Source organism: Salvelinus fontinalis, chromosome 13, assembly GCF_029448725.1.
Source record: "Salvelinus fontinalis isolate EN_2023a chromosome 13, ASM2944872v1, whole genome shotgun sequence".
In the NCBI taxonomy this organism is placed as follows: Eukaryota; Metazoa; Chordata; class Actinopteri; order Salmoniformes; family Salmonidae; genus Salvelinus; species Salvelinus fontinalis.
Window position 1 is genome coordinate 33,309,517 of NC_074677.1, and position 23,547 is coordinate 33,333,063.

Below are 23,547 nucleotides of genomic sequence, written 5' to 3' on the forward strand. Positions count from 1 at the left end.
CAACATTGTCCCTGACCTGTTTGGAGAGCTCCTTGGTCTTCATGGTGCCACTTGATTGGTGGTGCCCCTTGCATAGTGGTGTTGCAGACTCTGGGGCCTTTCGGAACAGGTGTATATATACTGAGATCATGTGACAGATCATGTGACACTTAGATTGCACACAGGTGGACTTTATTTAACGAATTATGGGACTTCTGAAGGTAATTGGTTGCACCAGATCTTACCACTTTTCCATATTTATATACACTGCTCAAAAAAATAAAGGGAACACTTAAACAACACAATGTAACTCCAAGTCAATCACACTTCTGTGAAATCAAACTGTCCACTTAGGAAGCAACACTGATTGACAATAAATTTCACATGCTGTTGTGCAAATGGAATAGACAAAAGGTGGAAATTATAGGCAATTAGCAAGACACCCCCAAAAAAGGAGTGATTCTGCAGGTGGTGACCACAGACCACTTCTCAGTTCCCATGCTTCCTGGCTGATGTTTTGGTCACTTTTGAATGCTGGCGGTGCTCTCACTCTAGTGGTAGCATGAGACGGAGTCTACAACCCACACAAGTGGCTCAGGTAGTGCAGTTCATCCAGGATGGCACATCAATGCGAGCTGTGGCAAAAAGGTTTGCTGTGTCTGTCAGCGTAGTGTCCAGAGCATGGAGGCGCTACCAGGAGACAGGCCAGTACATCAGGAGACGTGGAGGAGGCCGTAGGAGGGCAACAACCCAGCAGCAGGACCGCTACCTCCGCCTTTGTGCAAGGAGGTGCACTGCCAGAGCCCTGCAAAATGACCTCCAGCAGGCTACAAATGTGCATGTGTCAGCATATGGTCTCACATGGGGTCTGAGGATCTCATCTCGGTACCTAATGGCAGTCAGGCTACCTCTGGCGAGCACATGGAGGGCTGTGCGGCCCCACAAAGAAATGCCACCACACACCATGACTGACCCACCGCCAAACCGGTCATGCTGGAGGATGTTGCAGGCAGCAGAACGTTCTCCACGCCGTCTCCAGACTCTGTCACGTCTGTCACATGTGCTCATGTGCTCAGTGTGAACCTGCTTTCATCTGTGAAGAGCACAGGGCGCCAGTGGCGAATTTGCCAATCTTGGTGTTCTCTGGCAAATACCAAACGTCCTACACGGTGTTGGGCTGTAAGCACAACCCCCACCTGTGGACGTCGGGCCCTCATACCACCCTCATGGAGTCTGTTTCTGACCGTTTGAGCAGACACATGCACATTTGTGGCCTGCTGGAGGTCATTTTGCAGGGCTCTGGCAGTGCACCTCCTTGCACAAAGGCGGAGGTAGCGGTCCTGCTGCTGGGTTGTTGCCCTCCTACGGCCTCCTCCACGTCTCCTGATGTACTGGCCTGTCTCCTGGTAGCGCCTCCATGCTCTGGACACTACGCTGACAGACACAGCAAACCTTTTTGCCACAGCTCGCATTGATGTGCCATCCTGGATGAACTGCACTACCTGAGCCACTTGTGTGGGTTGTAGACTCCGTCTCATGCTACCACTAGAGTGAGAGCACCGCCAGCATTCAAAAGTGACCAAAACATCAGCCAGGAAGCATGGGAACTGAGAAGTGGTCTGTGGTCACCACCTGCAGAATCACTCCTTTTTTGGGGGTGTCTTGCTAATTGCCTATAATTTCCACCTTTTGTCTATTCCATTTGCACAACAGCATGTGAAATTTATTGTCAATCAGTGTTGCTTCCTAATTGGACAGTTTGATTTCACAGAAGTGTGATTGACTTGGAGTTACATTGTGTTGTTTAAGTGTTCCCTTTATTTTTTTGAGCAGTGTATATTTATATATATACATTTTTTTTTATATACATATTTTTTCAAGCAAGGAATTTTTCTAATTTCCCTTCACCAATTTGGACTATTTCGTGTATGTCCAATACATGAAATCCAAATAAAAATCAATGTAAATTACAGGTTGCAATGCAACAACATAGGAAAAACGCCAAGGGAGTGAATAATATTGCAAGGCACTGTATTCCAATGAAGACAAGTGTTAGATTCTCATGTATTGGTCACCTATGAATATAAGGACACAGATGCAGCTACAGAGAGTACATTTCTGAACAGGATTAGTTTAACAATGATGGGTGCTGTAGGTCTGCTAGTTTTGCTGTTCTGTCTGTTCGGGACATGGGCTCAGTGAGAGAGTGGAGGGGTCTGACATCACTCCACAGGGCTACAGCGAACAGAGAGTGGGGTCAAGTAACGGAGTCTGAGGAGACAACTCACAAACAGATGAAAGGTCAGACCTCTGCTGACATCTGGGCTGAACTGAGAGTGCAGAGAGACGTGGTGGTGGAAAAGAGAGGGGAGCTGAGGAACATGGAGTAGCAGGTTGGGGAGCTGTAGAGAGAGAGACAACAGGCAATGAATACCCTGTTGGGGATTTGAAGTAATTTTCAACCTATTTAGTCACGATGAAGATTCACATACTGATCCATGTCATTTATTTTGTTTTCCAGCTCAAGTAGCAGCCATGGAGGCCAGAGTGACCACCACTGAGAGCGAAAATGTGGGTAAGAATATGTGATACAGTTGAAGTCGGAAGTTTACATACACAGGTTGGAGTCATTAAACCTCGTTTTCAACCACTCCACAAATTTATTGTTAACAAACTATAGTTTGGCAAGTCAGTTAGAACATCTACTTTATGCATGACACAAGTCATTTTTGCAACAGCTTGGAACATTCCAGAAAATTATGTCATGGCTCTAGAAGATTCTGATAGGCTAATTGACATCATTTGAGTCAATTGGAGGTGTACCTGTGTATGTCCTTCAAGGCCTACCTTCAAACTCAGTGACTCTTTTCTTGACATCATGAGATAAGAATATCGCACGACAACAAACCTGCCAAGAGAGGGCCGCCAACCAAAACTCACGGACCAGGCAAGGAGGGCATTAATCAGAGAGGCAACAAAGAGACCAAAGATAACCATGAAGGACCTGCAAAGCTCCCCAGCGGAGATTGGAGTATCTGTCCATATGACCACTTTAAGCCGTACATTCCACAGAGCTGGGCTTTATGGGAGAGTGGCCAGAAAAAAAGCCATTGCTTAAATAAATAAATAAGCAAACTCAGACTTCTCAAACATATGGAAGAAGGTACTTTGGTCAGATGAGCCTAAAATTGAGCTTTTTGTCTATCAAGGAAACACTATGTCTGGCACAAACCCAACACCTCTCATCACTCCGAGAATACCATCCCCACAGTGAAGCATGGTGGTGGCAGCATCATGCTGTGGGGATATTTTTAATCGGCAGGGCCTGGGAAAATAATAAGAATTGAAGGAATGATGGATGGCACTAAATACAGGGAAATTCTTGAGGGAAACCTGTTTGTCTTCCAGAGATTTGAGACTGGGATGGAGGTTCACCTTCCAGCAGGACAATGACCTTAAGCATACTGCTAAAGCAACACTCAAGTGGTTTAAGGGGAAACATTTAAATGTCTTTGTATGGCCTAGTTAAAGCCCAGACCTCAATCCAATTGAGAATCTGTGGTATGACTTAAAGATTGCTGTACACCAGCAGGAACCCATCCAACTTGATGGAGCTGGAGCAGTTTTGCCTTCAAGAATGGGCAAAAATCCCAGTGGATAGATGTGCAAGCTTATAGAGGCATATCCCAAGAGTCTTGCTGCAAAAGGTGGCTCTACAAAGTATTGACTTTAGGGGAGTGAATAGCTATGCACGCTCAGGTTTTCAGTTTTTTGTCTTATTTCTTGTTTGTTTCACAAGAAAAAATATTTTGCATCTTCAAAGTGATAGGCATGTTGTGTGAATCAAATGATACAAACCCCCCAACAACCTGGAATTAAAACAGATTTTAAGGCCACAAAATTGGTAAAAATGCCAAGGGGGTGAATACTTTCGAAAGGCACTGTACATTTAAGAACTCTGATAAACCAAAGAATATAAAGGAAGAGGACGTTACAGCAGGGTATTCTAATGTTGATATTGTACAAGGCTGTGGGAGAGGTAAACCTGTTGTTTTATCTGAAGGTCTGTGTCTCAAATGAGCCCTTATTCCTAACTTTTGACAAGAGAACAAATGAGGCCCAAAACGTGTACACTGAATGTGGAGGACGTCATTTGAAATTTGCCTTGAGGCCTCTTTTTCTTCTGCTTATGTCCAGTTGTTAATTTATCTGTTTCTGTTCCATAAGTAAAACATGTATATTCTCAGAGTCACAAGTACAATGCCATGTGTTACAGTTCTGGCCTTTGTTCATCCACCGTAGGAATAGAAGACAGTGCACAGTAAGAGTTGTTAAACATGATTTTACGGACAGTTCTACCAGTAACAAAATCCAAATTTAACACCTGTTTGCAGCTAATGAGGCCATACATAATTACTCACAAGAGAAGTAAACACATACACACAAACACCACCAATTACAGTTAAATACAGTAGCTAAATTACTTTTTATAATTAATATTCTGTAATGATGCAATTTACCTGGAGTTTAATGTAAACATACGTTGCATTGGAGTTCTCTTGTTTAATTAATCCAGGGAAAGTTCTTAATGAATGTAGTGTAGACGTACAAACTAGATAAATAACAAGTCCCCTCGGCCTCTCACATCGTCCTGTGGAAAAACAGGGACTATGGGATGCTGGTATTGTAATTGTATTTAAGAAGCTGCTCAGCTTCAAGATCACTGAGTGTGACCTGCACTCACTCAGGTAAGAGGTTAACCCTCCAATACTGCAAAATTACCATTTAGATTTTGATTTTTAACAGTTGGATTTGTCTGAAAATATGTCCGTAGGAAACACACTATGTGAATTTGTATAGATAACTCATAGAGATATTATTTATAAATGAGCGTTCAGTGTAAATGTGTGTTTTGTTTACAAACTTTTATGTTATAGTAATCAGATTTCAACAAATTAGTGTTCAATCTTTTGGCTGGAATTGTTAAAGGCCGAATGCAGGCATTTTTATTTCAATATCAAATAATTTCTGGCTAACAAATAAGTACCTTACTGTAATATTTTACCATAAAAATGGTCAAAAAGAAACAAAAATAGCTTTTCAGCAAAAAAATATTTCTCAAGCAATAATTTTTCTAGGACTGTCTGGTAGTGGTCTGAGTGGGGAGAGGGATGAATATGTCATCTGAACGGTAATCTGTTATTGGCAAAAAGTTTGTTATTGGTCTATTTTAACAAATGTTACTATATATATATATATGTGTGTATATGTATATTTGTGCATATGTGGCTATGTGTGTATATATATATATATATATATATATATATATATATATATATATATATATATATATATATATATATATATATATTATATATATTATTATATATATTTACAAAAAAATATATATGGGGGATTAGAAATTATGCAGACAATTACATTGATGGAAGTTACAATCTATCTGCAATATTAAAGCTGAACTTTAAAAATGTTACTTTCAGGACAACTGGGAACTCAAAAACAAGGTAAAATCATGATGTCAGTGATCTCCAGGTGGCAAAGTCAGAGGGCTAGAAAGATGCCGGTTTCAAACTTGAAGATGGAAGTTGGAGTTCCAAGTTCCCAGTTGTATAGATCGAGGCATTATACTGCCTCGATCCATACAAATCTCCACCCATACAAAACCTCCCGATTAGAAGGTCTTGTGTAGATTGTATTTTCAACTAGCAACTATCAGGAAATAACACTGATCAAATTTCTTCACACTTGTACAGTCTGCGTTTTATCAGCTGTTGTACAATATAAAACAAAACACAGGAAACAGAATTTTGACTGCATTGGGCCTGTAACGAAACATAATTGAGAGCCACTTGCTGTGAATTATTATACATGTTTGTGTTATATCACATTGAATATATCACAGATTTCCCCACTCTGACACCACCCAGGTTGAGAATCTGAAAAAATATGAGTTATATTTTTTGCTTCTATAGGCAACACTTTTCATAGAAATTATAGTTACACCATGTATTATTGTAGATACTTTCGAAACATGAATATAACTGTACTAAGCCATGTTTGTTAAGAATGAGCTTTTTCTATCTGTAGGCTACAAGGTATCAATGTATCTCTCTGTTTGCACCAGGTTTGTCTGAGGTCCTATCAGGCCCACTGGCCCAGAGGTATGAACAGCACCCAGTCCAGCCCTGTCGCCTTCTTCATCATCCAGGGCCTGGCCAGTCTGGGGGAGAAGAAGATGGTCCTGTTTATCATATTCCTGCTGGCCTACATCATCATCCTAGGTGGAAACATCATGATCATCTACCTGGTACTGTACATTGTACACGCACAGCCAGAACCAGATCACAATAACATTAGATAGAGATTATGTTATAAGAGAGACCATGAGGTGTAGTTAGTGTAAGTAATCAAAAGGTTTTGTTCAGGTCCTCTCACTTAGAGCAAATTCTAAGTGCCCGTAGACTACACTATACTCCTCAGGAGTCAGGAGTTTTGTACTCTTGAGATTTATGGCTTGGGCCCAAAATTTCCCCTGGTCGAGACATGTTGTCAGGAGAAAGTCTCTGCTGGGCCTATCTATGACATCACTGTCTAACCGCTTTCTTTATCTCGTTCTAAAGGTCCGGACCGACCCGACGCTGGGCTCCCCCATGTACTTCTTCCTCCACAACCTGTCCATCGTGGACATGATTTACACAACAGTCACCATCCCCAACATGTTGTCAGGCTTCCTGACTGAGGTCAAGACTGTGTCCGTCCCCGGCTGCTTCCTCCAGATGTACTGTTTCATCCACATGTCTGTTACTGGCCGCGCTCTGCTGACCACTATGGCCTATGACCGCTATGTGGCCATCTGTAATCCTCTCCGCTATGCCGCTGTGATGACCCGCCCCATCTGCCTGCTACTCATCATTGGGGCGTGGACCTTCGGCGCCATCTGCACCTTCCCAAACACTAGCATGGCATTGCAGCGTTCATACTGTGGACCCAACGTGGTGCGCCACTGCTGGTGCGACCCGTCCTCAGTGAGGCTGCTGGTGTGTGGGGACACTCAGGTGGACAGCATCGTGTCACTGTCTTTTGCCCTCATAGCGCTGCTCACCACGGGTGTGCTCATCCTCACTTCCTACATCCTCATCGGTGTGAAGATAGCTAAAATGGGCGCCGCAGAGCGACTGAAGGCGTTTAGCACCTGTGCCGCCCACCTGACGGTTGTGTCCATTTCTTACAGCTCTGCCTCATTTGTCTACATCTCCTACCGTGTGGGAAACTTCTCTCCAGAGGTGACCCTCCTCTTCATCCTCCTTCTCCCCCTCCTCCTTTCTCTGTTCTATTGACTGTTTAACTCTACCATCAGTCACCTTCAGTCAACACTGTGAATCTTACATTCACCAGTTGAAGAGTTTGACTGATATTTGTGCCATTACTCTGGTTACTCATGTCCTCTCTGATTTGTCATTCACTGTTGATGTCTAATGGTACGCAAAAGGCATTCCCAACATGAGATGGCACTGTTGTATTAATTTTGTGTAACATACTGATGCTCTTCAGTCATTGTAGATTTGTGTCATGGTGGCAGTACTGTGAAAATCCTAATAACAAAGTTGGGGTCTAATTCCATTCCAATTTCAGTCAACTAAGAAAGTATACGAAATTCCAATTGTAATTCCATTTCCTTAATTGAAAAGCATTGAGGATAATTGGAATTTCAGAGTACTTCCTGAATTGATTGGAATTTAAATGGAATCCAACCATCCCTAATAATCTTATGTATATGTTTATGGTTGAATATGATCAAGGTCATACTGTTAATAACGTTGTGATAAGGTTAGATAACGTTGTGTTGATGTTGTTAGTGCGTATCGTTGCGGTATAATAATGTGTAACTTTTAGTTTATTATATTGTGGTTGTGGGTATCATTGTTGCATTGTGGTTGTCTTAATGTTGTATTCATGTTGTGTTATTGTTGTAGGTGCGTATCATCGTGTCGGTGCTGTACTCGGCTCTGACTCCTTTCCTGAACCCGATGATCTACAGCCTGAGGAACAAGGAGCTGAGAGCGGCCTTCAAGAGGGCCTTCTGCCGACACAGAGACGTCTCATCGCGGGACCGCAAAACACTCAGCACACTGTCCTGACAGCAAAACATTCAATACAATCTCCTTTAAAATAGATTAGTATGGGCTAAAAAGAGTGATAATTTTCAGAGATTCCAAAATAATTCCAATTATTGTTTGTTCTTTGGAAGGCAGAACAGCTAAATGTTTCATTATCATGCACTTATAAACGAAACCGAACAATATTCGTGTTAACCATTTGGTTCATGGTGTAGGTTACACAACTGTATACAACTGTTTAATAGTTTTAAGTTTATTGATAAGAACCACAAAAATGAAATAACAACTATACAGTCCTGTTCAATCGCATTGTACAACTACCAGATACAGTACTAAATGGTATGCGATTATACTTGTTTTTAATCAATACCAAAGAAACAACAGTAATTGTTAGGTGATTATTGTGTAATTACAATCTCGCAATATTATTTCTAAATATCAGGGAAATAGCACACTGTCAAATAAAGTGTACCAACAGATTTTGTTTTTTTGCCTCTGCCTTCTCTGTAAGCATCACAAATTAAAATAAAACTTTGCACAATAAAATATTCTATGATGGTTTGCACGTGGAAATTAAATCTATAAATGATTAATGGAACACCCCCCAAAACGTTGCACCACCTAAAATAAATGTCAGTTTGAAAACATACAGTAGTGTTCTTCCTAGTTATGTATTTTACAGTAGATTTGCATTATGCCAGGAATTAAGATTTTTTTCCATCAGTACTAACCCAAACCGGGGCAGCTGTATGTTTTAATTGTTACAACATGCTTTGAATCTGCATACCATCAATGAAATAATGGCTCTCAGCTAATGTTAGGGTCCAATTCAACAGAACCCTTACAGGTCCCTCAGGTGGTGGTTGAGAAGAAACTCCACCCTTGTTTTATGAACGCCACACACATACACTGCAGTTCTCATTATATTATATATTATTTATTTTCCCATCAGATTTAACACAAAATCCTGCGTCTACCTTGGCTCTTTGAACACCCTAAATATCCTCTGTTTAATCTCTTTAGTCTGTAAACCATATATTACGTGGTTGACACAGGTAGGGACCACACTACCCAGCACACTATTCAGTTTGTGCAGGTCTGCATAGGCTAGGAAGCGATGGAGGATGATAATGGTAAACCCACATCCCAGCACAATATGGTAGACCAATAAGCGTGTGCTACAGGTTGTCAGGACCTTGCTGTTTAAAGAGCTGTTCTACTACTCAGACAAACAATGGCAATCTTCAGATAGTCGAGACTGATGCAGCCTATGGACGAGACAAACAGCATAACAGTAAAGGTTAAGACATATATGTTATTTATAAACCCGGTCTCGCAGGAGAGCTTGAAAAAGGAGGCGCTGTCGCAGTACGGGTTAAATATGTTAGACCTACCTACAGTGATAGGCGGATATGATGCCCAGCAGAATCCCCACTAAGACTATGGTCACCCACCAGGCAGACACTGACAACCTGATTACCATTTTGTTGTTCATGATGGTAGCGTACGGCAGTGGGTTGCAGATGGCCACATACCTGTCAAAGGCAATGATCATGAGAACGGTGTGTGATGTCGTAGCATAAACATGAGCACAGAAAGCCTGAATGACACACTCTATGTAGGTGATATATCGCTCAGGAGCTGCGGTCAAAATGTCCCCTAACAGACGAGGTATCATTGCTGTAGCCCCGACTATGTTATTAAGAGACAAGTTTCAGAAAAGGATGTACATGAGATGATGCAGGCTCCTCTCCATGGAAATCAGTACTATGAGGCTGATGTTGGCCACGAGGTGAAGATGTAGATATTAAGGAAGAGGATTAGGTCAGGGTAGGAGGTCTGTTGAGTGACCTTTAAGTGATTGAAGGGAAGTTCAGGATTTTATAACTTGATAGAAGAACTGTAATCCATGATTTGTAATCCATAACCTTATCAGTCCCGAGACCCATCTGACTTTCATTTATCTGCATGTTTATATGTTTTTATTATTAAAAACCTGATAAAAAGGAATTTATATGAATGCTGTAAGTACAGAAATTGTTTGCTCAGTGGGAAATAAATATCCAACTAGTCAGTGACAACTGTGTGAAGTTTGTGACAGCAACTATGTGAGCTTATTACAGTATTATAGACACTACGTCCTGAGATTTCCTATGATCTTCTATGAAGAACCCCACCCTTACCTTCTAACGACTATTGTGTAGCTTGTGAACGTCATATAGAGCACAACATGTCACATGAGAGTCTCAGCTTTTCATAGATAGCTTTTGATTGTTTGCAGCTCAAACCATTCGGACTCTACAGACATTTTTGTTAAAAGACTTGGCCCCGGGTCCCTTCAGGATCCGCCCTTGTCTCACAAACACGTTTCTAGCTCAGCCCCATTAAACACACAGACTAATGGTACCAATGGATGCAGAAGAAATAGACAAAACCAATGGTACAAGCCAGAAATGTCACAGTTTCTGTGTTATTTGATTGTTGTTTCCTTAGGTTACTGCTAGAGGGCACCCTTACCCTGTTTTCTAGTTTTCAGGTTACCCTGATTATTACTTAATGGATTCTCCTGTGTTTAATTACCTTCTCTGTTCACCTGGTTGCTTTGTTATTTAGGTTCCTCAGTTGGTCTGTATCTTTGCTTAGGTCTCATGTTTATTAGTGTGCTCTTGTGCTGTTGCCTTGTTTCTGTAAAGACTAAGTAAAAGTTCTGGATTTATCCTTACCCCTGCTTGCTGTGTTTCTCTGCGCCTGGATTCGAGTTCATTCTAGCATTATTGGTACAGTAGTCCTAAACCTACAATGGACCCAGCAGAGATTTTTCAGTCATCCGAGGAACACTCCGAATTCCACCATCGGCTCTCACCCACCATGGAACTGTGATTGGATGTGCATGTACATGCCTAGTTAAATATAGGTTAAATAAAATAAAAAATAAAAATTGGTCGCAATGAGGCGCGGCTGCAGACATTGTCGGATGATTTTAGAACTCTTGTGTCCGCTCTGCAGACAGGACAGTCGGTAGCAACGGCTGCTGCACCTGTGGCTGTTCCTAATCCTCCTCTCCCTACCAGCTCAGTGTCTTCCTCCCTTTGGGAGCCTCATCTCCCGGCACAGGAGCGCTATGAGGGGCATCCTGGGAGGTGTCGTGGGTTACTGCTCCAATGCTCACTGGCCTTCGAGCTGCTGACAACAACGTTTCCTACCGAGCGTTCCAGAGTGGCATGCGTCATCTCTTTGCTCTCAGGACAGGCTCTGGCCTGGGGTACGGCCATATGAGAGAAGCAATCAGACATTTGTTTTAATTGGCAAAGCTTCACCCGGGAGACGAAGAGGGTTTCTGATCACCCCATCAGTGGCAGGAACGCTGCTCAAAGACTCATTGTGCTTCGACACGGCAGCCAGAGGGTAGCAGATTACACAATTGACTTTCGAACGCTTGCTGGTTGGATGCAGAGGCACTTCACTCAGCCTTTCTGAACGGACTCAGCGAGGTTCTCAAGGATGAACCGGCTTCCTGGGACAACCCTGACACTCTGGATGAGCTTATTATTCTGGCCGTCTGGATTTACAACCGGCTTCGGGAACGTCGTCGTGAGAGGACGGAGGGGTTCAGAGTTGTTTCCAGTGGTTCGGGTTCCGCTGAGGGAGCCGATTCTTTGTTTTTTCCACTGCCTTATGCTGCATCTGCTTATCCTGTACCCCGTCAGAGTCCTCAATTCGGCTCTGGTTCTCCTTCATATACTTCAGAAGAGCCAATGCAATTGGGACGCACCTGGTTTCCACTCTGGAGAGATGGTGCAGGATTAACAAGCAACGTTGTCTTTACTGTGGTCAGTCTGGACATGTCCATGCCTCCTGTCCCGAGCTGACGGGAAACGGGATGACTCGTCAGTAGATGGGAGAACACTGGCGAGTCAAATACAGTCTTCAGCTGCCAACACGGTACGCATCTTGCTTCCTTCCAACCTGTGGTGAGACAATGGGCAGTTGGACATTCCTGCTTACATAGACTCTGGGGCGACCTTTTTTCTGGATCACACATTAGCTCGCCAAAAGGGGCTGCCTCTCACTAAGCTGGAAGTTCAACCCCTAGGGTCTGGGAAGGTGAAGCAACTCACCATGCCTATTCAGCTACGAGTTCTGGATTATCAGGTGGAGTTTATCCAATTACATTTATTGGACTCTCCTGAGCTTCCCCTGGTTCTTGGACATCCGTGGCTTTCTATCCATAATCCTCAAATTTACTGCCCCTTGGGAGCAGTTCTGGGATAGAATCCTTCATGCCAGTCCACCTGCCAGCAACTCTCTCTACATCTTTCCAGCTCTGCTCGTCTGGAGGCTTAGGATTCTCCTGTTCCCCCAGCTAGGGATGACAAGCCTGATCTTTCCCGCATACCTTGGGATCACTGGGATCTGGGTCAGGTCTTCAGTAAATGAAGGGCCAGCGAACTGCCTCCTCACAGGTCCTACAATTGTGCCATCGAACTCCTGCATGGCACCACTCCTCTGAGAGGAGGGCTGTATTCTCTCTCAGGTCCAGAGACTGCAGCCATGAACAGTTAAATTAAGGAGGCGCTGGCGGCTGGTTTTATTCGGCCGTCCACTTCACCTGCAGGAGCGGGTTTTTTCTTTGTTGGAAAGAGGGATGGCGGATTCCGTCCCTGTATCAATTACCAACCCAGAAGCCAGCAGAACCAATGTGTCAGAGGAAACACTGCACCCAGCCCACCACAGGAGTCACTAGTGCACGATGAGACAAGGATATCCCTGCCGGCCAAACCCTCCCTAACCCAGACGACGCTGGGCCAATTGTGCGCCACCCCATGTGCCTCCCGGTCACGGCCAGCTGCGACAGAGCCTGGAATCGAACCCAGAACCTCTGGTGGCACACTGCGATGCATTGCCTTAAACCACTGCGCCACCCAGGAGGCCAACATAACCTAAACTTACTAGTTAAAAGGGAACTGTGTAAACTAGTCAACTGTGAACACCATGTAAACGAGTGTTCCATACTGTAATTTACTATTCTAACAATAGGTGCAATGCTGGGTATGGATGATTGACAGGGGTGTCCTGTACAGATGACCAATGCCAGTGGAACTCGGGGACGCAGCGGAATTTCACTCACAAAAGGTTGAGCGGGATCTGTTTTAAAGTTCACAAACCAAATGACGAGTTCTCTGACAGCACCCCAGCTGCTTCTCCATCTCTACCTCCAACTCCTGTGTACCACTCCCACAACGCACTTAAGAAGAGTTTGGAAGGGGCCAATGTTCTGCACGAGTCATCAAGTTCCAGCAGCAGCCACACAGCTACAGCAGCCTAATGGTGTACATGGCATCAACATGCAGTGTCAGAAATGCTTGTCATTTTATTACGTTTTTGCTAAGCTGAAGGAGTGTAAACGTGCCAGCTTGGAGGAGGTCACTAAAGGACAGAGTTCCTCCCGTGATTATGCACGTAAACTTTGAATCACTGCTAGCTCAGCAAAGAAGGTTCCTGTGCGCACCTTGTGCAGGAGCATCTCTTCCCCAGGTTCCATGGGAACTCAGCAACCACATATGGCAAAGAAAATGAGCAGGTGGCCTACACATGGATGGGAGAGCTGTGGGTTTAGTCTGGAGAGTAGAGGCACAGTAGTGTGTCAAGGAGCCATGGTTTCTGCAAGCCCAGATGGAGTGTTAAACTCTCAAGAACTTCTAGAAATCAAATGTCCTGTTCTGAGTAAGTCTCTGACTGGACTGTTTTCTGGCAAACTCACCGATGTGAAGTTGGTGGATGGGGTTCCTCAGCTGCAACCTAATGGAGCCTGTGGGTACTACATGCAGGGGCGAATGGGCATGTTCTACACAGGACTGGAGAGATGCAAACTACTGTCTGGGCTCCATCCGGGCAGGTTGTTATTGTTGATGTGAATGTCAGTGCTGATGTTATCCCTGAACTGAAGACATTCTATTTCATACATATGCTGCCAAGGACAGCATATGAGTTCCAGTCAGGCAGACTAACTCTGTGCTCCAAATATGTTAAACTATGTGGTATTTAGGCTCAGGGTGTAACGCCGGGAGAGTGATGGGTGTGGAGTCAGATGCAGAGAGCGGAAGGTAGACGGGAAAAAACACTTTAATGTCCTCAAGCACAGTAACAGGTACAAACATGGGTGAAGCACAAAACACAGGCGCAACAAACCCAAAACAACTGATTCCAAAATACCGGACAGCGAAAACCCAAAAGTCAGTAAACACCACAAACTAAAAAATAACCACACGCGCGCACAAACACCAGCGGGCTAAATGAACTTAAATAACACCCATCCCAAAACCCCAACAAGGAACAGGTGAAAACAATTAGACAAAAACAAACGAAAAGGAAAAAGGGATCAGTGGCAGCTAGTAGACCGGTGACGACGACCGCCGAGCGCCACTCGAACAGGAAGGGGAGCCACCTTCAGTGGTATTCGTGACACAGGGCCTAATACTTTGTGTTTTTAAATAGTTCTCATATTTTGTGCCTTCTACAGCTCTCTCTGTCATCTCTACCTTATTATCTAAGCATAACACTTGATTTTTCTGTCTTGCACAGTTCTCTTCATATGCATATACATGATTATATTTGCATAATTGTTTTATGACTTGCCTTGTACAGCTCTCTTCATACATGTTTATCTAATGCCTAAGGATAACTCCTTATGATTTATGAATATTTTTTATTGTTTAGCTCTTTCATATGGCACTTCATGAACTAAGCATACGGTAACTCATCTTGCACTTGGCAAATTATGGTGTTAATAAAAACACTATGAAATTCCACTTTGTTGACATTTTCTTTAATACTTAACATTTTGAAATGAAGGAATAGGAGAGTTTCAAATGTGTTTTCAGTTTGATTCTGGGTTTGGTTTTCAAGTGGCACAAATGATGAAAAACAATGTGGCACTTGATAAACAGTTGTCTTCCCTCTTGGTCTGTTAGAGACATTTTGGTATGATTGCAGCATCATGCAGGGGTGGGCAACAACTCCTCGAGGGCCTGATTGGTGTCCCACTTTTTCTCCATCCCTAGCAAACACAGCTGATTAATCAAATTGCATTCTAAACTGGAGATCATAATTAGGTGATTATTGGAGTCAGGTGTGTTAGCTGGGGCTGGGGCAAAATTGTGACACCAATCAGGCCCTCGAGGACTGGAATTTGTCCACCCCTGATCCTAGTGGACCCCTGTAATAATCAGGAACAGGCAAAGGTACAGTACATGTAGGAGCATTAAAATGAATCAGATTAAACAGGAAACTATAATACAGTATATATTTAAGCAATAAGGCCCGTGGGGGTGTGGTATATGACCAACATAAATCAAATCAAATTTTATTTGTCACATGCGCTGAATACAACAGGTGTAAACCTTACAGTGAAATGCTTACTTGCAAGCCCTTAACCAACAATGCTTTAAGAAGTTAAGAAGCCTTTTGGACCTAGACTTGGCGCTCCGCTACCTCTTGCTTTACCGCAACAGCACTCCCTCCTCTAAAAGGTTTGGTGGTCAAAACACTCCTGCTCCATGAACAGCTTTCTTTTCTGTCAGTTATTGTGGTATCCCTTACTTTTCATAAAAGGCACATTTTGCGTGAATCCATGTTTGGGAAGTTGTGATAGCGAGTTAGTTAGCTAAATGCAAACTATTGTCCGGAAGTGTTTTAACGGTAAGGCCTCCACAAAAAAAAACTAGAGATCCTGCCCATATTTCCATTGAAAATGAGGCGAATAGAATTTTCACAAATGCTTTAGTATACGTAATTCCCAAACATTCTACGAATTTATGAAAACATGAAAATTACCATATCTAAGTGCTCGCTTGTCAAAGAAAAAAAATAAAAAGATTTCATGTTGATAAAATGCTGCCAGTTTCAGAGAGAGAGAGAGAGAGAGAGAGAGAGAGAGAGAGAGAGAGAGAGAGAGAGAGAGAGAGAGAGAGAGAGAGAGAGAGAGAGAGAGAGAGAGAGAGAGAGAGAGAGAGAGAGAGAGAGATTAGATCTTATAGCCAACTACTGCAACTAATATGCAGACTACTGAGCTAGACGGGCACGCACACACACGCACGCACACACACACACACACACACACACACAGGGTTGCAGATTGCATTGTACTTATTTTTTTGTGCAGTCTTATTCCATTCCTATTAATTTGTTTACAACTATTCTTAATTTTATTGGCACCGGTATAATAATAATAATTATAGTTAGTGGTGTGTGTGTGTGTGTGTGTGTGTGTGTGTGTGTGTGTGTGTGTGTGTGTGTGTGTGTGTGTGTGTGTGTGTGTGTGTGTGTGTGTGTGTGTGTGTGTGTGTGTGTGTGTGTGTATGTATGTATATGTATGTATATGTATAAATATATATATATTCTTTTTTTTAAACTTTTTTTTAATGTACTTTACTCAAACCAGTGAATATCACTTATTATAAATGAGATCATTAACTATCAGCTCTTGGAATATCCAGGGCCTTTACTCTTCACATTTTGGTTATAAAACAACAAATCCAGAATTTATTAAAAACATTCAGGGACAGGACATCATAATCCTACTGGAAACATGGTGTCGTGGAGACATAGATACTCAGTGTCCCTCAGGCTATAGAGAAAGTTTACTACCATCAATCAAACATAAAAATGTTAAACGGGGCCGAGACTCAGGTGGAATCATCATTTGGCATAAGCAGGACTTGGCACTGAATGAAATGAAAAAAGATACCAGTCACATTTGGCTAAAACTTAACAAAGGTACAATCTATTTTGATAATGACGTGTACATATGTGCAGCTTATGCTCCTTCTTCAGATTCACCATATTATGATGATCAGTTTTTTGACAATCTCCATACAGAAATCATTACATTTCAGGCAGAGGGTAAAGTGCTTCTTTGTGGAGATTTCAATGCAAGAACAGGTTCTGAGCCTGACTACACTGATGCGGGAGGTAACCACCACATATTTGGTTACCCCTCCTTGTACAGTAGCCCTATTATAAATAATAGAAACAGTCCTGACCAAATACTGAACAAAAATGGGAAGGAGTTAGTGCATCTCTGTCGAGCCTTAGGCCTGTACATGCTTAATGGTAGAATCAGAGGGGACTCTTTAGGTCAGTTAACTTACTGCTCAGCTTTTGGGACAAGTGTAGTCGATTATGCCATCATGGACATTGACCCCTCCTCCATTAGTGCATTCACTGTCAGACCACAGACACCATTGTCAGATCACAGTCAGATCAACGTGTTTTTGAAGAAATTAACTGGCAATATTCATAAAAAAAAACTGCCCAATAAACTCTACAACATAAACCAATCATACAGATGGGCTCCAAACAGTGCAGAGAGATTCATTGGAACATTGAACTCAAATGAAATGATGAACTCTATACAGTTTTTCAATAACTCACAATACCAAAACAATAAAGATGGTGTCAATTCGGCTACTCTAAACATCAACTGCATATTCCAAAAAGCAGCATCGAAAGCAAATTTGAGAAAACCAAAGAAATGCAACATCAGAAACAAAAAACAAAATATTTCTGACAAATGGTTTGATAATGAATGTAAAACAATTAGAAAACACCTAAGACAAATGTCAAACAAAAAACATAAGCAGCAAAACAACCCAGAGCTACGATATGAATACTTTGAAACTCTGAAAAAGTATAAACATACACTTAAACGCAAGAAACTGAATTATACCAACAAGACACTTGATGAAATTGAAAACGCAATTGAACAAAATCAGTTCTGGGACATGTGGAACAATTTAAGCACAACAAAGCCACAAGATTTAGCCATACAAGATGTAGGAATTTGGAAAACTTATTTTGATAATATATACAAAAACATCCCACAAAAAGACTTAAAACAACCAATTAGAAATTAAAGAAAAATTGAACATCCTTGAATCAGTCATTAAAAACAACCAAAATCCATTAGATTACCCAATAACCCAACAAGAACTAAATGAAAAGCTCAAATCTATTAAATCAAAGAAGGCTTGTGGTCTAGACAACATCAGAAATGAAATGCTGAAAAACAGCACACCTGAGTTGCAAAATGCTGTGCTTAAATTGTTCAACATGGTTTTAACTTCTGGCTGCATCCCTGATGTCTGGAACCAGGGGCTCATCTCCCCTATCCACAAAAGTGGAGACAAATCAGACCCCAATAATTACAGGGGGATTTCTGTAAACAGTAAAAAAAAAGGGAAAGGTTTTCTGTAGCATTTTGAATTCAAGAATTTAAACCTTTCTTCAAGAAAAAAATCTAATAACTAAATGTCAAATTGGCTTTCTCCCTAACCATCGCACTGTTGACCATATATACACCTTACACACACTAATTAATGAACACATCCATCAAAAAAAGAGGGCAAAATCTTTGCTTGCTTTATTGACTTTAAAAAAGCATTTGATTCTATTTGGCACGAAGGGCTATTCTACAAAATTCTCCAAAGTGGGCTTGGTGGTAAGGTGTATGACTTAATAAAATGTATGTACACAGAAAACAAGTGTGCAATAAAAAAACAAAACAAAGAACAGAATTCTTTTCACAATGTCGAGGTGTGAGACAAGGCTGTAGTTTGAGTCCAAATCTTTTCAACATTTATATCAATGAATTAGCAGACATGTTGGACAATTCTCCAGCCCCAGGACTCACACTATTTGACACAGAGGTGAAATACCTGCTAAATGCTGATGACTTGGTTCTTCTATCACCAACCAAAGAAGGTCTTCAACAGAACATTAATATTCTAGAGCAATATTGCCATAATTGGGCCCTGGCAGTAAATTTCCCAAAAACTAAAATCATGATTTTCCAAAAACAAAACAGATGTCAGAAACACACATATAAATTCACCCTGAACAACACCATCATTGAACACACAAAAAATTACACCTACCTTGGTCTGACCATATCTGCATCGGGAAACTTTAATAGGGCAGTGAATGCACTCAAAGAAAAAGCCCGCAGAGCATTGTATGCAATAAAAAGGAAATTATTCAAAATCAACATCCCAATTAGAATATGGACCAAAATATTGACAGTGTAATCCTACCAATAGCTCTTTACGGAAGTGAGGTTTGGGGGCCACTCAATAAACTGGACTTTAAAATGTGGGACAAACATCCAATTGAAGCCCTACATGCAGAATTCTGTCGGAAAATCCTACAAGTCCAGAGAAATACACCAACTAATGCATGTAGGGCAGAATTGGGCCGCTTTCCAGTAATAATGAAAATACAGAAAAGCATAAAATTTTTGGCTACATCTAAATTCAAGTCCAAATTCGAGTCTGCAATTTAAAGCACTTCAAACCCAAGAGCTGAGCCCAGAAACGAGCCCTCTCAATCAGCTGGTGTTGGACCTCACAAACCAAGCTGACACCAGCACTGCTTCAAAAGAAAGAATTCCAATAAACAAAATCATGAACCAATCAAAGGACTCATATATACAACATTGGAAAAACGAAACAAAATCCCAAAGCCGACTAAATTGCTATCTGACCCTAAACAGAGAATATGAATTGGCTGAATATCTCTACTCTGTCAGAGATACGAAGCAGAGACAGATCCTTACCAAGTACAGGCTGAGTGACCACCGATTGGCAATAGAAACCGGCAGACATAAAAAGACATGACTACCCAAAGAGGAGCATGTATGTGGTCACTGCACGACAAGGGGTGTAGAAACAGAGATGCACTTTCTCCTTTACTGTGATAAATATTCCTCACCAAGAGATTCATTATTCACAGAAATGTCTACATTTATTCCAAATTTTTACTTATTAAACCCAGAGGAAAAGCTAAAAATACTCATGGACGAAGGAGCAATGGCTCCTCTTGCAGCCAAATAAATATTTGTCTGCCATAGCCTGAGGGACACTGAATAATAACATCTGCATAGTAAGCAGTATTATGACTGTTACTTATTATGACTGTTATTGTTATTACTGTTATTGTTATTACTATTATTATTGTTGTTTATCATTCCAAGTAGTAATGGTATGGGTGGTAATGGTAATGATAGCAGTTTAATGATGGTGGTGGTGATAGTAGTGGTAATGATGATAGTAGTTGTAGTACCAATGTAATGGTGAAGATGACCGTTATTTAGTTATAAGTTAGTTATAGTTTCATTTTTTTATTACATTACGTTTGATTATTGACTGTTACCATTTTATTGTTACTATTTTTATATTTAATTTTGTATTATTATTTACTGCCATTCTATATTATTATTTGTCATTGTTTATAATTTTATTACAATGTATATTGTATATTACAATGTATATATTGTATGTTGCTTTGGCAAAATTGACACAATGTTTTTCATGCCAATAAAGCAGCTTGAATTTGAATTTGAATTTGAATTTGAGAGAGAGAGAGAGATAAGATCTAATACATTTTTTTCCTACAACCATTCATCATACAGTCACTTTATTATTATGAAACTTGTTGAAGATTTTCTGTCTGATCGCTTTGGTCTGCAGACCGTAGATAATAGGATTGAGCCAAGGAGGAACCACATGAAACAAAATGGCTGACAGTTTCCTGTGGTCGGCCCACTGAGGGAAGCGATTGAGAAAGATGATGGTGAAACCGGATACCAGCATGATGATGTACACAGACAGGTGTGGAGCAGGTCTGCAAGGCCCTGCTATTCAGAACCCTGTTTTTGTTTCTCACACACACAATAGCTATCTTAAAACTTCTTGTGAATAGGGGGCGCTGTTTTCACTTTGGGAAAAAATCGTGCCCAATTTAAACGGCCTCGTACTCTATTCTAGATCGTACAATATGCATATTATTATTACTACTGGATAGAAAACACTCTCAAGATTCTAAAACTGTTTGAATTATATCTGTGAGTAAAACAGAACTCATTTTGCAGCAAACTTCCAGACAGGAAGTGAAAAATCTTAAAACGATGCTCTGTTCCAGGGCCTGCCTATTCAATTGCCTAATATTTATGGATATGCATACACTGCATACGCCTTCCACTAGATGTCAACGGGCAGTGGAAGGTGGAATGGGGTGTCTAGCTTGATCTGAGGTCAAACAAGAGCTCTTGGAATGACGTGACCAGAATTTATTTTCTCTACCCCGGCGCGGGAAGTGCCTCCATGTTGTCTTATGATAAGCGTTCGGTATACATGGCTAATATCTCCAGCTCTGTTTTTATTTGATAGATATTAGAAAAACATCATAAAGTAGGTTTTTTCAACCGAGTTTCATCAGCTTTTTCAACGTTTAATGGGACTTTTGGAGTTTTCCGTTCTCTGCGTCGAGAGAAATTGGGAACGTCATCAACATTGGCTAGCCTTGTGGAGCGAATTCGACAGGAGAGAAGGACATTCTAAAACCAAACAACGATTTATTCTGGACAAAGGACTCCTTGTACAAGATTCTGATGGAAGCTCAGCAAAAGTAAGAACAATTTATGATGTTATTTCGTATTTCTGTGGAAAATGTTTAGTCCTATTATCTGCCCTTTTTTTGGGCGCTGTCTCGCTATAACGTAAGCTGTTTGTTATGGTAAAGTTATTTTTAAAAATCTAACACGGCGGTTGCATTAAGAACTAGTGTATCTTACATTTGCTGTCCAACATGTATTTTTTAGTAAAGTTTACGATGAGTTCTTTGGTCAGATTAGGTGAGTGTCCAAAATATTTCCCGGCAATTTGGTGAATCGATGCTACATATTCACAATGTATAACCACGGTTTGCAGCTCTAAATATGCACATTTTCGAACAAAACATAAGTGTATTGTATAACCTGATGTTATAAGACTGTCATCTGATGAAGTTGGTCAAGGTTAGTGATTCATTTTATATATTTTGCTGGTTTTTGCAAATGCTATCTATGCGATGAATTAATGCGGTTGTGTGTTTGGCTATTGTGGTAAGCTAATATAATGCTATATTGTGTTTTCGCTGTAAAACACTTAAAAAATCTGAAATATTGGCTGGATTCACAAGATGTTTGTCTTTCATTTGCTGTACACCATGTATTTTTCATAAATGTTTTATGATGAGTATTTTGGTATTTCACGTTGCTCTCTGTAATTATTCTGGCTGCTTTGGTGATATTTTTGATGGTAGCTGCAATGTAAAACTATGATTTATACCTGAAATATGCATATTTTCGAACAAAACATAAATTTATTGTATAACATGTTATAAGACTGTCATCTGATGAAGTTGTTTCTTGGTTAGTGACTAATTATATCTCTATTTGGTCGGTTTTGTGATAGCTACCTATGCGGTAGAAAAATGGTAAAAATATGCGGTTGAGTCTTTTGCTATTGTGGTTAGCTAATAGAAATACATATTGTGTTTTCGCTGTAAAACATTTTAAAAATAGGAAATGATGGCTGGATTCACAAGATGTTTATCTTTCATTTGCTGTATTGGACTTGTGATTTCATGAAAATTATAGTATATGATATCCCTGTCGCGTTAGGCTAGGCTATGCTAGTCAGCTTTTTTGATGAGGAGGATTCCGGATCCGGGAGAGAGAAGCGGTAGAGGTTTTAAGGTATGTTAGTGTCACACTCCCTTTGGAGGACCCCAAGAGTAGGACGGTAAAAGTGAGTCCATAGATATTGTTAATAATAATGCTTTCACAGGAGAGCTTGAATAACGAGGCATTGTCACAGAAGGTGTTGAAGATTTCAGATCTGCATCGTGACAGGCTGAGTGTGAGGCCCAGGAGGACCCCCACAAGCAGAAAGGCAGACCCCCAGGCAAAAGCAGTCAGTTTTGCAATCATCCTTTTGGTCATGATGGTGGCGTATCGCAGGGGGTTGCAGATGGCCACATATCTATCAAAGTCCATGATAATCAGTATTGTATGTGACAAACATGTGGTCGCAAAATGCTTGGACGGCACACGCAATGTCGTTAATGTAGCGGTCTGTGCTTGCCACGAATATGTCACTCAGCAAACGAGGGACGATAACCGTGGCTCCAAGAGCGTCATTGAGAGGTAGGTTGCAGAAGAGGATGTACATGGGCTGGTGCAGGCTCCTCTCCATGGAGATCAGTAGTATGAGGCCGATGTTGGACACCATCGTGAAGATGTAGATGATGAGGAGAAGGATGAAGGCAGGGTAGGAGGACTGTTGAGTGACCTTTAACCCCTCCAGAAGGAACATGTTCTTAGGGTAGGTGTGGTTCTCCATTTTCCACCCAGAGTGAATGTCACAACCTGGAGGAGAATGCAATAAAGTTATTTAATAATAAATACCAAATAAATAGCAGTGGTATTATGACTTTAAAAAAAGGTCTACCAAGCAACAAATACAATTTGATAATCCTTGTTCATTACCTTGCCTCTCATTAATGTCGCTCATTAAATACTTACTGTTTTAGAACAATTACTGTCAATATATTT

At 41.3% G+C, this 23,547-nt stretch overlaps 1 protein-coding gene and 2 pseudogenes across 1 annotated transcript; 1 reads left to right on the forward strand and 2 right to left on the reverse strand.

The window, feature by feature from the left end:
* The first annotated feature begins 6,083 nt into the window (after positions 1-6,083).
* LOC129868453 (olfactory receptor 1052-like) lies at positions 6,084-9,452 on the forward strand. The gene is made up of 3 exons (XM_055942460.1): positions 6,084-6,307; positions 6,621-7,283; positions 7,974-9,452. The coding sequence occupies exons 1-3, from the start codon at positions 6,164-6,166 to the stop codon at positions 8,136-8,138; spliced, it is 972 nt and encodes a 323-aa protein (XP_055798435.1). The 5' UTR covers positions 6,084-6,163; the 3' UTR covers positions 8,139-9,452.
* On the reverse strand, positions 9,091-11,389 carry LOC129867825 (olfactory receptor 52N5-like; annotated as a pseudogene).
* A 9,186-nt stretch (positions 11,390-20,575) lies between these two features.
* LOC129868454 (olfactory receptor 52D1-like) lies at positions 20,576-23,335 on the reverse strand (annotated as a pseudogene).
* Positions 23,336-23,547: the final 212 nt, after the last annotated feature.

Coding starts and splice junctions, on each gene's coding strand:
- LOC129868453 (XM_055942460.1), top strand. CDS start 6,164: ATGAACAGCACCCAGTCCAGCCCTGTCGCCTTCTTCATCATCCAGGGC. Junction 6,308..6,620: donor ACATCATGATCATCTACCTG/GTACTGTACATT, acceptor CTCGTTCTAAAG/GTCCGGACCGACCCGACGCT. Junction 7,284..7,973: donor TGGGAAACTTCTCTCCAGAG/GTGACCCTCCTC, acceptor TTATTGTTGTAG/GTGCGTATCATCGTGTCGGT.